Below are 16,404 nucleotides of genomic sequence, written 5' to 3'. Positions count from 1 at the left end.
AGGTTGGTAAAAGTTTCATAGCAGAAAAACTGTAACCAATAGGTCCACATCTGAATAGGTTTGTGATTGGTACAGGCTTGTTTATACTTAAAACATTGGGGGTTAACTAAATTTAATTGAAAGTATTGTTCAGATGCCATTTCCTACTCTTGAGTTTTATTAACAATAGGCATGTTCAACAGTCACATGCAGTATGTCAGCAGGAACATATTATACGTACATGTGCAGGTGCATACCAAAGTACACTTTTTTGTTGTTGACTGCATTTGAATGACGGTACATCTAAACAAAAAATACTGCAATGACCAATGTAATGATCTGGATTATCTGTAGACACCAGTGACTAAGTCTAGGTCATAGAAGGAGTAGTAAAGGCATTGTTATGCAATCACTGCTTTTCACTTTGGTCCAGATAAATACTTTCACACACAGTGTACTTATCCTAGCATTCAAAGTTATTAAAATTAAATTAAAACACTGGAGCACTAAACAAATTGTTCATAAGCTAGGAGTAAATAAAGGTAAAGAGGATTAAAGACAGTTATGGATGTACACAAATAGAGGTTTGCTTCCTTTTGAGTCCCCTGTTTGTATAATTACACAATTTTAATAGCACCACTGTCTTCAGGAGTGGATAATGTTTGGGATGTTGAAGCTTTTTCCTAATGTTTTCTTTCATACAATATTTAAAATAAAATAATACTAAATGAGATCTCAAAAGGAATGAAAAAGTTTAACATAAAAGTAAGAAAAGCTGCAGAAAGATAAATACTATCATAAAAGAACTCCCAGGCCAGGCTCTAGAGCATGCAGACATCAAAAGTCAGGGTGAGGGATCATACAGCTGTGACAGTAAGTGGCCATTGCACGCACACTGTGGTTTAAGGATGTGTCCCAAGTATCACGAATCACTGCGAGCACTGCACTCTGGCTCTGGGCTGTCGGGCCGTCTGTCTGACTGTGTCGAGGTGTACAGGAAGTTACAGCACACATAGAGGGGGAAAGACAGTAGCCTGCTGTCCAGATTCATTACCACATACTCCTGAGATAGATTAAGAGGAAAAAAGAAGAGGTAGAAAAAATACAACTGAATTTTCAAATTTACTGTAGCGATGCATTTTTACTTAATATTGAGACATCACAACTAAACTTCTACATTTTGCTAACAGGTGGTTCATTTACATTTACATTTAGTCATTTATCAGACGCTCTTATCCAGAGCGACTTACAGTACAGTAAGTACAGGGACATTCCCCCGAAGCAAGTAGGGTGAAGTGCCTTGCCCAAGGACACAACGTCATTTGGTTTGCACAGCCGGGAATCGAACCAGCAACCTTCTGATTACAAGCCCGATTCCCTAACCGCTCAGCCATCTGACTCCCTGGTTCAAACCCCTTTACTCACTTGGTCTTTCTCCAGAGTGAGAAGCTGGTAACCTGTAGATCTGCTGCAAACCAGCTTACCACTGCTATCAAAAGAAGCCAGGCGTAACCTGGAAACAAGGAGAGGAAAAAAAAGGAGGAAAAACATATGTTATATTTCATTTAGGTGGCTGAGCGGTTAGGGAGTCGGGCTAGTAATCAGAAGGTTTCCGGTTCGATTCCCGGTCGTGAAAAAATTACGTTGTGTCCTTGGGAAAGGCACCTCACCCTACTTGCCTCGGGGGAATGTCCCTGTACTTACTGTAAGTCGCTCTGGATAAGAGCGTCTGCGAAATTACTAAATGTAATTCGATTTTTAATTTTCAATCAAATAAAATGTTGAATACTAAAGAATATATTGTGCTTATTAAAGTTATGCATTGTGCTTATTAAAGTTCTGTCTTATGAACTTAGAAGTGTGCTCAGGCTTAAACATTGTGTCTCACACAGGGCGGGGGGAGTCAGGGGTGCGAGAAAGAGGAACAATCCAGACGAGTTTTGATCACAGAGTGGGGGAAAAAGGCTGTATTTTGTGTCTCTATCTCTTCATTTTCAGAAACAACCTTGAAACCGGGTGGAGACGGCATCCGAGCAGGTGGGACGCGTAGGCAAGAACAACTCCCTGCTGCACAGGAGAACAAGCTCAACCCTCTTCTTGTGTTTTTTGTTTTACTGCACTGTATAATATATGCTGGGGCAGGGACAGATAGTTAGTTGGACTTCGTAAACCAACCCAAACTCTGTTGCAGGTAGGAAAACGTAGACAACCCCAGAGCTCTGTACTCTTTGTTTTCCAACTGCTGCATTAAAGCTGATATTATCGGACCTCTGCGACTCCAGACCACTCTTTTTAGAAAACAGATTTGTGTCATTGAATGCTATCATTACATATTGGAATAGACACAACATTTAGAGTCCTTCAATACTCAATTGAGAATAAAAACACAGAATGTTCAGTACATAAATATTTACATTGTTATCAGTTATTTAATTATTTACACAGGAAAAAGTATAGCATATTTGACTTACCTGTATGCCAAATGCCTGCGAGGCTGCAGACTCACAGCACCCCCACAAGGTTGGCTGAGTGTGTTCCTCTTAAACACGATGAAGCGGTTTGTGTAGGTCACCAGCAGGTCAAAGCCGAAGTTGAATCCTGTCCAACGCCAACAGTACTAAAATAAGAGAAGTTGAATATCAAGCTGTAAATATAAAACACGTTTAGATAACATCCATATTTTATTGTATAAGTTCAACTAAATTAGACTTTATATGGGAGAGACCGGTAGTATGACTCACATCTCCATCTTTAGTCAGTTTCCTGCCACACCTCATGCTGTTAAGCTCAAATTCCTCCTTGTTGGCCTCCTGGGGACTACAGGCACATTAATAGCAATGCCTACAATTTAAATATTTGGTCAGTTTAACAATACAAGATGCAATTGTGATTTTATAGCTGGCTACCAGGAGTCAAGAAACCCAGTTATTGTTAACTGATAACATAAAATATCAACATAAACAGCATTAACAGGCCTGTATGTGTACTAGTATACCATGTGTCAGAAAGAGTTCAGTGTTTCAATGAATTGAAACACTAAACATTACCCATTGTCGTTGTCGTGTTCTGTCCTGAGCATTGCAAACCATTGGTTCTTGTACACATAGGTTAGCCATTCTGTGAAGAAGGGGGTGGGACCAAGTCAAAAACTCCAATCACTCATACTCATTATAAATATTTTGGAATACTTTATATAAATTGATGAACATGATTATCATTGTAATGGTGCTGTTTAAAGCACACCAGGAGGCAAGATGTTATCTCTCTCCAGGATGCGCGCTGAGGCCAGGTCGTTGATGATGTACTGCAGGCGGACGTGTCTGAAGACTGGGACGAAGAGAGATCCTTCCTCTGTCTTCAAGAAAGGCTCCTCCTCAGCAAGCTCTGCACAAAATGAAACATCAGGACAGACTGGTCAGTCGGTTGTTAACCTCTGTAAATGAATGTGTGTGTGAATCACACTGTTTAAATCCGTTTTTACAGTACTATATTACGTACCAGAAACATCACAGAAGCACCTACCTGTCCTGCGTTTGCACAGGCAAGAGTCGGCATCAGCCAAAAGCTGCTTGATGGGACCATCCCAGGAGGGATTCATCTGCAGAAACATCCACTGAGGAGAAAAATTGAATTGAGAGGAAGGGAGAAGTAGGGAGAATAAGAAAATGAGGCAGATAGATAAGCAATCCATCTCCCATCCAGCCCAGGGGAGCTGGATGGGAGCTGACTACCTTTTTTAAGGCTGTGTAGACATCCATCTCCACCTGCATGACAAACAGGTCAGATGACTGGATCAGTTGCTCCATCACCTCCACCCTGCACAACCAGAACAGAAGACCTCCTTGCTCAGAAGCATCATAGAGACAACATGTTGTATATTCCGAGCTATGGCAAACCTTTTGTTGAAGCAGAAATTTGTACTTATTTTAATTAATTTAGTTACACCAATATTTATTCAGACAAAAATCATTTCAGGTGAAAAAATTTAAGGACCTTAGAACAAAGCAAAATGGTATATATATATATATATTTTTTTTTTTTAAGGAAAAAATATAAATAAAAGCAATAACCATTGAAATAATGGTAAATACTTACTTGATGGCAACACATTGACTTATTGCTATGAGTACAGTATAAGCTAATTCTTAAGATGGTTATCAAGATAATTGGTAATTCAAGTTTTATTCATTCAAAATACCCAAGTTCCTTCATAAGGTCAACATTCTGGTGCGTCATTAGGTTGTTGAGGAGCCATTCCAGACACCTGCAGGAGACACAAGCATGTGAGCATAAGGATAAAAATATATTGTGTTACGTATTGTATTAAATCTAGAAGAGCTAAGATCAAAGGTTTTAGAACACCAATGTTTCCAGATTTTATTTAAATGTATACATTCTGCATGTACTCTGAAATTACAGCACAGAACAAATAAATAATTGGCAATTAATGGATTAATTTTGTTTAATCAAAAAAGCCACCTTTTGCATATGTAACACAGGAGAGTCAGGAGACTGTGCTGGCCATTACACATTTTTTAGAGTTTTCTTCTGAGGTACTTCTGATATAGCACTGAGGTATATTCCCATCCCCATCCCATCATCTTCCGCTTAACCGGGGGTCAGGTTGCGGGGGCAGCAACCTAAGCAGGGAGGCCCAGACTTCCCTCTCCCCGGCCACTTCCACCAGCTCTTCCTGGGGGACCCCGAGGCGTTCCCAGGCCAGCCGAGAGACATAGTCCCTCCAGCGTGTCCTGGGTCTTCCCCGGGGACTCTTCCCAGTGGGACATGCCCAGAACACCTCACCAGGGAGGCGTCCAGGAGGCATCCTTATCAGATGCCCGAGCCACCTCAACTGGCCCCTCTCGACGTGGAGGAGCAGCGGTTCTACTCTGAGCCCCTCCCGGATGACCAAGCTTCTCACCCTATCTCTAAGGGAGAGCCCGGACACCCTGCGGCGAAAACTCATTTCGGCCGCTTGTATTCGCGATCTCGTTCTTTCGGTCACTACCCACAGTTCGTGACCATAGGCGAGGGTAGGAACGTAGATCGACTGGAAAATAGAGAGCTTCGCCTTTCGACTCAGCTCCTTCTTGACCACGACGGACCGATGCAGAGCCCGCATCACTGCGGACACCACACCGATCTTCCTGTCGATCTCACGCTCCATCCTTCCTTCACTCGTGAACAAGACCCCGAGATACTTGAACTCCTCCGCTTGGGACAAGATCTCCTCCCCGACCCGGAGATTGCACTCCACCCTTTTCCGGTCGATAACCATGGCCTCAGATTTGGAGGTGCCGATTCCCATCCCAGCCGCTTCGCATTCGGTTGCGAACCGCTCCAGTGAGAGCTGAAGGTCACGGCCTGATGAAGCCAACAGGACCACATCATCTGCAAAAAGCAGCGACCCGATCCTGAGGTCACCGAACCGGACCCCCTCAACGCCCTGGCTGCGCCTAGAAATTCTGTCCATATACAGTTAGGTCCATAAGTATTTGGACATTGACACAATTTTCATCATTTTGGCTCTGTATACCACCACAATGGATTTGAAATGAAACAATCAAGATGTGCTTTAAGTGCAGACTTTCAGCTTTAATTTCAGGGTATTTACATCCAAATCAGGTGAACGGTGTAGGAATTACAATACATTTTATATGTGGCCCCCCCCTTTTTAAGGGACCAAAAGTAACTGGACAATTGGCTGCTCAGCTGTTCCATGGCCAGGTGTATGTTATTCCCTCATAAAGGGAGTTCGTTATTTCATTGACAAGGAGCAGATAAAAGGTCTAGAGTTCATTTCAAGTATGGTATTTGTGTTTGGAATCTGTTGCTGTCAACTCTCAATATGAAGTCCAAAGAGCTGTCACCATCAGTGAAGCAAGCCATCGTTAGGTTTGTTTAGATTTTTCAGCCTATCAGAGAGATAGCAAAAACATTAGGTGTGGCCAAATCAACTGTTTGGTACATTCTTAAAAAGAAAGAACGCACTGGTGAGCTCAGCAATACCAAAAGACCCGGAAGACCACGGAAAACAACTGTGGTGGATGACAGAAGAATTATTTCCCTGGTGAAGAAAAACCCCTTCACAACAGTTGGCCAGATCAAGAACACTCTCCAGGAGGTAGGCGTATCTGTGTCAAAGTCAACAATTAAGAGAAGACTTCACCAGAGTAAATACAGAGGGTTCACCACAAGATGTAAACCATTGGTGAGTCTCAAAAACAGGAAGACCAGATTAAAGTTTGCCAAAAAACATCTAAAAGAGCCTGTCCAGTTCTGGAACAACATCCTATGGACAGATGAGACCAAGATCAACTTGTACCAGAATGATGGGAAGAGAAGAGTATGGAGAAGGGAAGGAACTGCTCATGATCCAAAGCATACCACCTCATCAGTGAAGCATGGTGGAGGTAGTGTTATGGCGTGGGCATGTATGGCTGCCAATGGAACTGGTTCCCTTGTATTTATCGATGATGTGACTGCTGACAAAAGCAGTAGGATGAATTCTGAAGTGTTTTGGGAAATATTATCTGCTCAGATTCAGCCAAATGCTTCAGAACTCATAGGACGGCGCTTCACAGTGCAGATGGACAATGACCCGAAGCATACTGCGAAAGCAACCAAAGAGTTTTTTAAGGCAAAGAAGTGGAATGTTCTGCAATGGCCAAGTCAATCACCTGACCTAAATCCAATTGAGCATGCATTTCACTTGCTAAAGACAAAACTGAAGGGAAAATGCCCCAAGAACAAGCAGGAACTGAAGACAGTTGCAGTAGAGGCCTGGCAGAGCATCACCAGGGACGAAACCCAGCGTCTGGTGATGTCTATGGGTTCCAGACTTCAGGCTGACATTGACTGCAAAGGATTTGCAACCAAGTATTAAAAGTGACAATTAGATTTATGATTATGTTAGTTTGTCCAATTATTTTTGGTCCCTTAAAAAGGGGGGGGCCACATATAAAATGTGTTGTAATTCCTACACCGTTCACCTGATTTGGATGTAAATACCCTGAAATTAAAGCTGAAAGTCTGCACTTAAAGCCCATCTTGATTGTTTCATTTCAAATCCATTGTGGTGGTATACAGAGCCAAAATGATGAAAATTGTGTCAATGTCCAAATACTTATGGACCTAACTGTAAGTTATGAACAGAATCGGTGACAAAGGGCAGCCCTGGCGGAGTCCAACACTCACTGGGAATAAGTTCGACTTACTACCGGCAATGCGGACCAAACTCTGGCACCGGTCGTACAGGGACCGAACAGCCCCGATCAGGGAGTCCGGTACCCCGTACTCCCGGAGCACCCCCCACATGAGCCCGCGAGGGACACGGTCGAACGCCTTTTCCAAATCCACAAAACATGTGTAGACTGGTTGGGCGAACTCCCATGCACCCTCCAGAACCCTGCCGAGGGTATAGAGCTGGTCCACAGTTCCACGGCCAGGACGAAAACCACATTGCTCTTCCTGAATCCGAGGTTCGACAATCCGACGGACCCTCCTCTCCAGAACCCCTGAATAGACTTTCCCAGGGAGGCTGAGGAGTGTGATCCCCCTAAAGTTGGAGCACACCCTCCGGTCCCCCTTTTTAAAGAGGGGAACCACCACCCCGGTCTGCCAGTCCAGAGGCACTGTCCCCGATGTCCACGCGATGTTGCAGAGTTGTGTCAACCAAGACAGCCCTACAACATCCAGAGCCTTAAGGAACTCCGGGCGGACCTCATCCACCCCAGGGGCCTTGCCACCGCGGAGCTTTTCAACCACCTCGGCGACCACAGCCCCAGAGATAGAAGGGCCCCCCCAATGTCCCCAGACTCTGCCTCCATGTCGGAACGCGTATTGGTGGGATTAAGGAGGTCTTCAAAGTATTCCTTCCACCGATCCAGGACGTCCCCCATCGAGGTCAGCAGCGCACCATCCCCACCATATACAGCGTTGACAGTGCACTGCTTCCCCCTCCTGAGTCGCCGGATGGTGGTCCAGAACCTTTTCGAAGCCGTTCGGAAGTCATTCTCCATGGCCTCGCCGAACTCCTCCCACGCCCGGGTTTTTGCCTCCGCGACCGCCAAAGCCGCATTCCGCTTGGCCTGCCGGTACACATCAGCTGCCTCTGGAGTCCTACCAGCCAACAAAGTCTGATACGCTTCCTTCTTCAGCTTGACGGCTTCCCTCACCTCCGGCGTCCACCACCGGGTCCGAGGGTTATCAACGCGACATGCACCAACCGACTTGCGTCCGCAGCTCCGGTCAGCCGCCTCAACAATGGACGCCCGGAACATGGCCCATTCGGACTCAATGTCCCCGGCCTCCCCCGAGACATGATCGAAGCTCTCCCGGAGGTGGGAGCTGAAGCTCATTCTGACAGGGGATTCCGCCAGCCGTTCCCAGCAGACCCTCACGTTACGTTGAGGGTACATTGAGGTATATTTTGGGTCATTATCTTTCTGTAGGATGAAAATCTGACCAACTAAACGTATACCAGAGGACATACGTATCCTCTCGTATATGACACAAAATTGACTCTAAATTCACTCAAAATGGTCTTGCGCTGCAAAATGCTGAGGTAGACATCTTTATTCAGGGTACCACTTCATCTGTGCGAGTCGCGATTGTAGATCCAGAGCCCCAGATCATCATAGTCCTGATCGAGCAATTAAAGTCTTATCTTGAAACTTGCATACCTCGACCAGTAAGATGTGCTTGAAGCTATTGTCCTGTGAGCCGTTTATCACGCAAGCTGTTGATTCTCAGAAACTTTTCTGATTCTGTTGTGGCATTGTGTCTGCCTGACCTTTTCCTGTCAGAGTATCCTCCAGTTTCCAAGTGCGTTTTGACGGTGTATGAAAGGGCTTTTTTACTTTTTGGTAAACCTCTAGCAGTTTACCATTTTAGGTTATTTCAAGGGAGGGGAAACTGCTTACATTTCAATAAAACTGTGAACATTTTCTAAAACGTTTGACCATTGGTGTGTATGTGTTGAGCTTACTTCTTCATTACTGAGTCTAGTCCGTAGATACTGGCAGAAGAGTAGTAGCCACACACAGTCTTAACATTGACATTTTCCTTCATGGTCTCACCACACTGCTGGATAAGACCGTCCTGTACATGAACCAAATAAATATTCTGTACACAGCACAAAGCTTTATCTTTGTAAAATGTAAAATGTTTATCTATGTAAAATATATTCTGATCTATGTGGATGTTTTAATGGTTACTGGTTAATCATATTGATAAGAATATACTGACCAGCTGGAGCATACAAGCAGCTGCAAGGATACTAACGACCCTACTGGGCTTGATAAGCACGTCGTCCCTATACAAAGACCCAAACACCACCTGCAGAGCTACACACACAAACACAATATATCTAGTAGTAACCATAACTAGTGAAGCACAACATCAAAACAATGGAACAAGGATGCAACCCAAGCTAAATAAATACTGTTAGAACTGGACTAGAACCAAACTCTAGTCCTTGATTATCAGTCATGTAACTGAGTGTACACTTACTACAGTTTATGCACCACTTGTACCTAGAGCCCGACCGATATATCGGCGGCCCGATATTATCGGCCGATATTGGGCATTTTCCAAACTATCGGTATTTATAATTGACGATAAATGAATATTTTTTTTTTTAAATGGTTCAAAGGACTTTAAGTTTCATGTATTTTTATACATTTTATTTATCATAAACTGCATTACATTATTTTTGTGAGGAAATAATAACAAGAGTCAGATGGCTGAGCAGTTAGGGAATCGGGCTATTAATCATAAGGTTGCTGGTTCGATTCTCGGCCATGTCAAATGACGTTGTGTCCTTGGGAAGGCACTTAACCCTACTTGCCTCGGGGAATGTCCCTGTACTTAGTCGCTCTGGATAAGAACTTCTGCTAAAAGGGAGTAAATGTAAACTACAAATAACTACAGTTAGGGAAATCAGTTTGTTTTGTTATGCGTTTCTGGATTTAAAAAATATATTTTTCGGCCCGATATCGGAATATCGGATTTTTAAATCACCAAATATTTGTATCGGTATCGGCCTTAAAAATCCTTTATCGGTCGGGCTCTACTTGTACCTTGGTTTGAATAAAATAATCAGCTAAATAAATAATTGAATGTAAATATAAATCAACCTTCTGCTTTGGAATAGGCTCACCTTCTGTGTCAATGTTCTGGTCTGGGATTTCCAGCTCTATGACCATCATGTTGGACTCTTTCCACGAGCCACTAAACATGCTGGAGAAATAGCCTGACTGCATATCAGGAGTGGAAGGTAGAGAGAAACATGGATGAAGAGGAGTGAGGAAGAATAAGCTTTTTATTTCTATTTATTTTAGCTTTGTAAAGGAAATGTGTTCACTGGTTTCATAACGTCTGTGTACTGGTGAGGCTTATGTAATGAAAGCCCTAAAATTCAGCATTTAATTTGATTGTATGGCTTCCATTGATTGTTCACTAATTATAAATCCTCTACTTTCATATGTTACTCTTTTTTATTACTTTGCTGTATTTTGTAGGCAACTGACACCAATAACAAGGGCAGGAGATGGGCATCAGTTTGGTTAATAAAGTATCTGATGGAGAGCGTCAAAGTAGCCTACTGTAGGTCCTGGCTGGGAGCAGAATGTTGTAACACAGAAACAAAAACTGACTTGTTAAATTGGTTGTTGTTGCATATCTGTATAAGGTACTGTCAACTGTGCCCTCATTAAAGCCATTGCTCTTCAGTAAGCATGAGTGTTTGTCACTAACCTGACAGAGATATACTTTGTGCAGGTTCCACTCCTGCCCGAGTGCGCAGATACGGATATCACTGTTCTCTCCATTCAGGAACAAGGTCTGGTAGATGTACTTTGAGGTGCTTTTCAATTTCTTCCTGTTAGTTCCAACACAGTTTTTAGTTTCAGTCACAGCCGTTCATACCGCATTTCTTTGAATGATGGTGCCTCTCACCTGCGTGGTGTGTCCAGAAGGACATCCTCCTCCTCGGGCTCGCTGTCGCAGTCGCAGAGTGCGCTCCTCTTCCTCTTCTTGCAATCACACCCGTGCTTGCGGCTGATACCAGCCCCTTCTACCACCTCCTCCGGTCCATGGGAAGAATCCTGGAAACGGCTTCCGAGGGTGCCCATCTTTCACCCTGGCATTAAGGGTCATCAGTAAAAAAATATCAGCAGCAGTATTGTTTCATGTCCTTCACTCAGTGCTGACCAAGCTAATAAAATCAATTTGTTGTTAAAAAGGCCTAAATAATTAAAATTCAGCACTGATGTAAATTGAGTCAGATCATCTTTTAGTTTTGTCTAGATGTTTACTTATACATTTTGTTTATATCTTGCAGCATATTTGTTTAGGTTGGCACACAAAACCATGTTTTTATGAGACAAACTGCTTTGCAAGCTAGCTAGCCCATGACGAAATGACAAAATCCAAGAGGCGGTTACAGTGCCTCCACTGGCACATGACAGTTACTGTTTTGATGATAGTGGTACGCAAGTGTCTCGTGGCAGTTCATTGGGTGTCTTGCAGCTTTTCTTTACTGTGGTGTAACTGCCCCGTGGCCATTTTAGAATAGGAGAACAGGCTATAAACTTTTATTTTTGAAATATGTGTGGCGGCCTGCGGAAACCTGTGGATGTTGCTCATTGTTGGCTATATAAAAGATCGAAAATCGTTTTCTGTCAAAATTGAGAGATTTTTGATGTTTTGTATAGTGAACACCCTAAACTTTATTGTAATGTACAAAAAGAAGGGTGAGTTCAGGTAATGTGGGACCAGGGGCGGTTTTAGCTAATTGGAGGCCCTGGGCAAATAGGCCCCCCCATAAGCCGCAACCCCGCTGTTTGATTAACTGAAATTATTATGAAATGTTATGTTCTACTATTTGCCTACTTTAGCAAGTCACTGTATTTCTAAGCCCTGATAGTGTAACTGAGACGACACAGTCAATAATTCCTCTTTCAAGTAATAAGCCCCCGTTCAAGTGTTGAGCATTAAATTAGCTGCACGGTCTGTAGAGATCTTGAGACAATGACAAAGCCACTTTTTTGTTCTAAAACCGGAACATAAGCCGCACAAAACTGTAAAATCGGAGTACAAGCCGCGGCTTATTTTCCATAAAATACGGTAGTTGGTGTGGAAGTGGCTGTTTGGCTGCTGCTGCTAGCAATAGCTAACCTTGGCCCAGCAGCACTTGAAATATTATCAGAAATGTCTTCATCTTCCACAGACTTATTCTTTGATTGGAAAAACTGCGTTAGCTTAGGTAATTTCTCCCTTAACTTCTCCTCCCTTTTCTTATTTCTTTTTTCACTGCCACTTTGAAATCGTTTCATGTTTCCGCAATCATACACACTCCACCACACGACAAATTCTCCTGACAGAAACGTCATGACCTGAATCATATGTTTAGCTATAAAGAATAGAATTAAAGAATTGTGTTTTCATGCTTAATTTAAATTGTCATTCGTTTGCAATGACAAGTGATTTATTTTAATTATTTAAAAAATAATTTGTAAATATGACAAGCTCCCCCTGGTGGCCGAGGCCCTGGGCAACTGCCCATTTTGATTATTTAATATGTGCAAAACCGACATCCAATCACCAGAGTTGATCTTGACTCGTAAATACAACACTTTTAGTCACTATGCAGTGGTTTATATTTGTCTGACATAATCTGAGTATGCGTGATCTGGCTTGACGGGGTCCGTACAGATAAAACGCATCGAAAGTTCAGCGGCATATGACATTCTATTTCTGTAATGATAAGACTGGCAAAGGAATTTAAATTAAGTTACAATGAGTACTATTGCAGCATAATGAAGGGGTTTAACCACTGATTGAAACACACACAAAAATGTGTAAAATAAGAAGAATCAGAATCAGAACTCGGTTTATTCGCCATGTATGTTATACAAACACGGAATTTACTGTGGCAGGGAGGTGCAAAACACTAAACATATACAAATCTTAAATTAAGTAAAAGTACAAAAGTTTAACTATTTCTAAGAACTAAACAATCTAAGAATACAACAATTTAAATATGAAATAAAATATATATAAAAATAACAATAAGAATGAGCAGCTTTGATAGCAAAAAAAAAAACGTTTTATGTGACTGTCCCACATTATCTGATCATGTCATGTAATGTGGGGCAGCATTCTTCAGGTAAACGCTTTGTTTATACTATAAAAGTAATTTAATTCGACAGTTCTCACATTTTAAATACCAATGCATCATACTGCACTTAAGTTCCCAACTAAATAACAACTTTCACTGTCATCGAACCAGCGCTTTCAGACTTGTAAGCGTGACCACTAAAGGCCGAATTATACTACATTTTCACGGAGATGGACACAGGGAACAATCAGATTTGCATCCGTCACTTCCCGCCAAGTGGTTAACTTAAGTGTTCCATTTGAGACAGCACTACTCAGCGACGGAGTGCACTACAGATGAAAGTGCACTGTATTGCAGTGCACTGTATTGCAGTGTACTGTATTGCAGTGTACTTAGTAAGGGTACTAAATGACTAAATGACTAAATGTAGCAAAGTGTGCGGTAGTAGACACAGCCTAGATGTCTTACGGCGGAGTCTAGAACGTCCGCACATGGCGGCCATCTTGCTACAATCAACTCGCTCACCCATAACATTGGCTGTGTCTACTACCGCGCACTTTACTAAGTACACTACAATACAGTGCACTGCAATACAGTGCACTTACATCTGTAGTTTGCAGTGCGTCATCCGGCTACTTTCAGTGCACTGAATTCTGCTGGTTCTGTCAGTGTAAGCGCCCTAAGCACTGAAAGTCAGTGCTCGAAGTGCACAAGTGCGTGGTAGTAGACACATCCTTAAGTCAACCACTTGGCGGGAAGTGACGGATGCAAATCTGATTGTGACACCCGCGAATCTAAGGCGAATCTGCTCGCGAGTCATTTCGCCATTATTTTAGAAATGAAATGAAAAGCTGCCGAAAGGGCTCCTCCTCTTCCGCTACGTAGCCAATATGGTGCCCGTTTAGGGCGAGTAGTGTCCATCGTTGTACACTGCATTTTTTGACCGTTTGCACTGCGTCATCCGGGTACATTTAGTGCACTGAATTCTGCTGGTTCTGTCAGTGTAAGCGCCCTAAGCACTGAAAGTCAGTGCTGGAAGTGCACAAGTGCGCGGTAGTAGACACAACCATTGTGTTGATGCTACATGTACTTTTTAAATTACCATAACTTGCTCAATTTTCAACCGATTTTTTAACGGTTTGGTTTGTTATCAACGTCAGAGATGTCGTTATGACACTGCATACTTCTATTCTATTTATAAAAAAATAACATAACTATTCATAAGTATGAGTTGACTGTAGCAAGATGGCCGCCATGTGCGGACGTTCGACTCCGTTGTCCGGCAACGCGGACGAGACATCTACCCTTTATATATATCTATGCTGTCACTTATCACTCGCTCCACTGGCACATACCACTCGCTACAGTACAGTTTCGGTTCTAACCGCTACTGGAGACAAAATCCCTTGAATCCAAAACAACCACATCAACATCACCAACTGTCATCGACAGTTGTTTTACTGTCGATGGGGACATGAAACTACTTACCTGATATAATTTGAGTCCGCTTTTATGGTTTTCTGGCTAGCTATAGGCTATAGCTAGCAGGGACTATCAGTGTGACAGTTCAGACGTAAACAAGCCCGACAACCGAGCCTGCGCATCTAAGCTTTATTATTATAAGGCAATTGTAATAAATGTTTTAGCAAATGCCTCTAAAACTATTTAAAAGGATATCTTGCTTTCCACTTTTTAATCCAAAACAATGCAGGTTCGGCTGTCTTCTTCTACTATCTCTTCTTTGGAGCGGTACACTACTGTTACTACTGGTGGTTTGGTGTATTTGCAGGTCCGTAAAACACGTAACGATCAAGCATTTTGGACTTCCGTTGACGCGAATCTCTGTTTAAAATATTTTTTATCAGGGTTCTTCTAGGTGGTGGGCTGAAGCTCAAAATCGTGCAATTGAACGATCCCTGGTGATGGAGGAGCTGGATTTTTCTGTATCGCTTTAAAACTTTTCTACAACCCTTAAAAAATGTGTTGGCATGTCCAGTTCTTGCACATTTTTCAAGGAACAAACATTTTGTTTATTTATCGACACAGGCATGTTTTCCGGACAACTATGGTCAGCATCCAATAAGAGCTCATACATGACACCTTCATAAAATCCACCAATCGTATACGCCGATATCCATGGCGAGTAAAGTAGGAAGTACAAGCATTTTGGTGAGCCGGTTGTCAGTGGGTGAGTGGGCTTCAAATGTATGGAAAAAAGTCAAACAAATGGCTAATTTAGGTATTCTCTAAAGAAAACATTGCAACATTCCACTTAAACGAGCATATTTGTTATATTATTGCGCTGCTATTAGTAATCAGAGCAAGTTAAGTGATAATGAAATGTGCAGAACACTGTTCAAATAAATATGTTAAATATATTGTTTTAAGTGTGTGTCGCCTAAACATATAATAATGACATGAATCAATGACATACGTAATTATAATTAGCCAAGAGTAGGTATACCACATCAGTAGGGCTGTCCCCGACTAAGAGTCGACTAAAACGTCTGAAAATCGACTAATCGAAATTTGAAACACTTTTTTTTTCACCAAAAAAAAACCTACAAACATTTTCCCGATCTTACTCAATGGCTGCTGGACATTGCAGATTCAGCCGCTAATAGCCTACTAATAATAAGACTCGTATCACCAATCCTGTTGTAACCGAATGCCGATGGTATTTAGTATATCTTACAATGTACTACAAATTAAAAATATTGTTTGTTTAACATGCAAATCATCAGGGGGGTATTCGTCGTAGCTCGCTAAGCGGTTTAGCGAGCTAATTTTCAGGCTAAGATAAAAAACGCCCCTCTTTTTGGTTCGTGGAAGCAACTTTCGATAAATCACCATAGTAACATATCAATTAGCACTAACCTGCTCCAGAGCAGGCTAACGTAAGTGTAGCTGGATAAGCTTGCCACACCCCCGGAAAATAACATGGCAGCTCCCTTTTTGAGAGACCCAGTTGACCAAGGAGCTATATTTTAGTTCGATTAGCTTTCCATACCAATAGAGTTCTTCGCGATTGCCAAGATCCTTTATTTCACACGGATGAGTTCTTGTTTGAGCGATATCGATTCAGCGGACAAGGACTCATTTATTTGCAAGACCTTCTCGGGCCGTACATTGCAAATATCATACACCGCAGCAAGCGTTATGAGCTTATGCTGCTGTATGTGAATATGTAACGCTATGTTTTAGGAAATGTCTTGTCTTATCTGTTGTGCCTGTGCTTTTTATATGTTTCACTGTGGGAGAGTGGGAAACGTCATATCGATTCCTTTTTATGTCTTGGCATG

At 42.4% G+C, this 16,404-nt stretch overlaps 1 protein-coding gene across 1 annotated transcript; it reads right to left on the bottom strand.

Annotated features, from left to right (window-relative positions):
• Nucleotides 1-134: 134 nt before the first annotated feature.
• Nucleotides 135-14,856, bottom strand: gmcl1 (germ cell-less, spermatogenesis associated). Its single transcript, XM_067249833.1, has 15 exons — nt 14,591-14,856; nt 10,939-11,122; nt 10,738-10,861; nt 10,142-10,238; nt 9,229-9,326; nt 8,969-9,081; nt 4,178-4,243; nt 3,711-3,795; nt 3,502-3,592; nt 3,223-3,363; nt 3,027-3,096; nt 2,721-2,796; nt 2,451-2,596; nt 1,405-1,492; nt 135-1,042 (listed from the first exon to the last, which is right to left on the bottom strand). Exons 2-15 carry the CDS (start codon nt 11,112-11,114, stop codon nt 902-904), a joined length of 1,512 nt encoding a protein of 503 aa, XP_067105934.1. The 5' UTR covers nt 11,115-11,122; nt 14,591-14,856; the 3' UTR covers nt 135-901.
• Nucleotides 14,857-16,404: the final 1,548 nt, after the last annotated feature.

This window comes from Osmerus mordax, chromosome 14 (genome assembly GCF_038355195.1).
Source record: "Osmerus mordax isolate fOsmMor3 chromosome 14, fOsmMor3.pri, whole genome shotgun sequence".
NCBI lineage: Eukaryota > Metazoa > Chordata > Actinopteri > Osmeriformes > Osmeridae > Osmerus > Osmerus mordax.
This window is presented reverse-complemented; position numbering and strand designations above follow the sequence as displayed.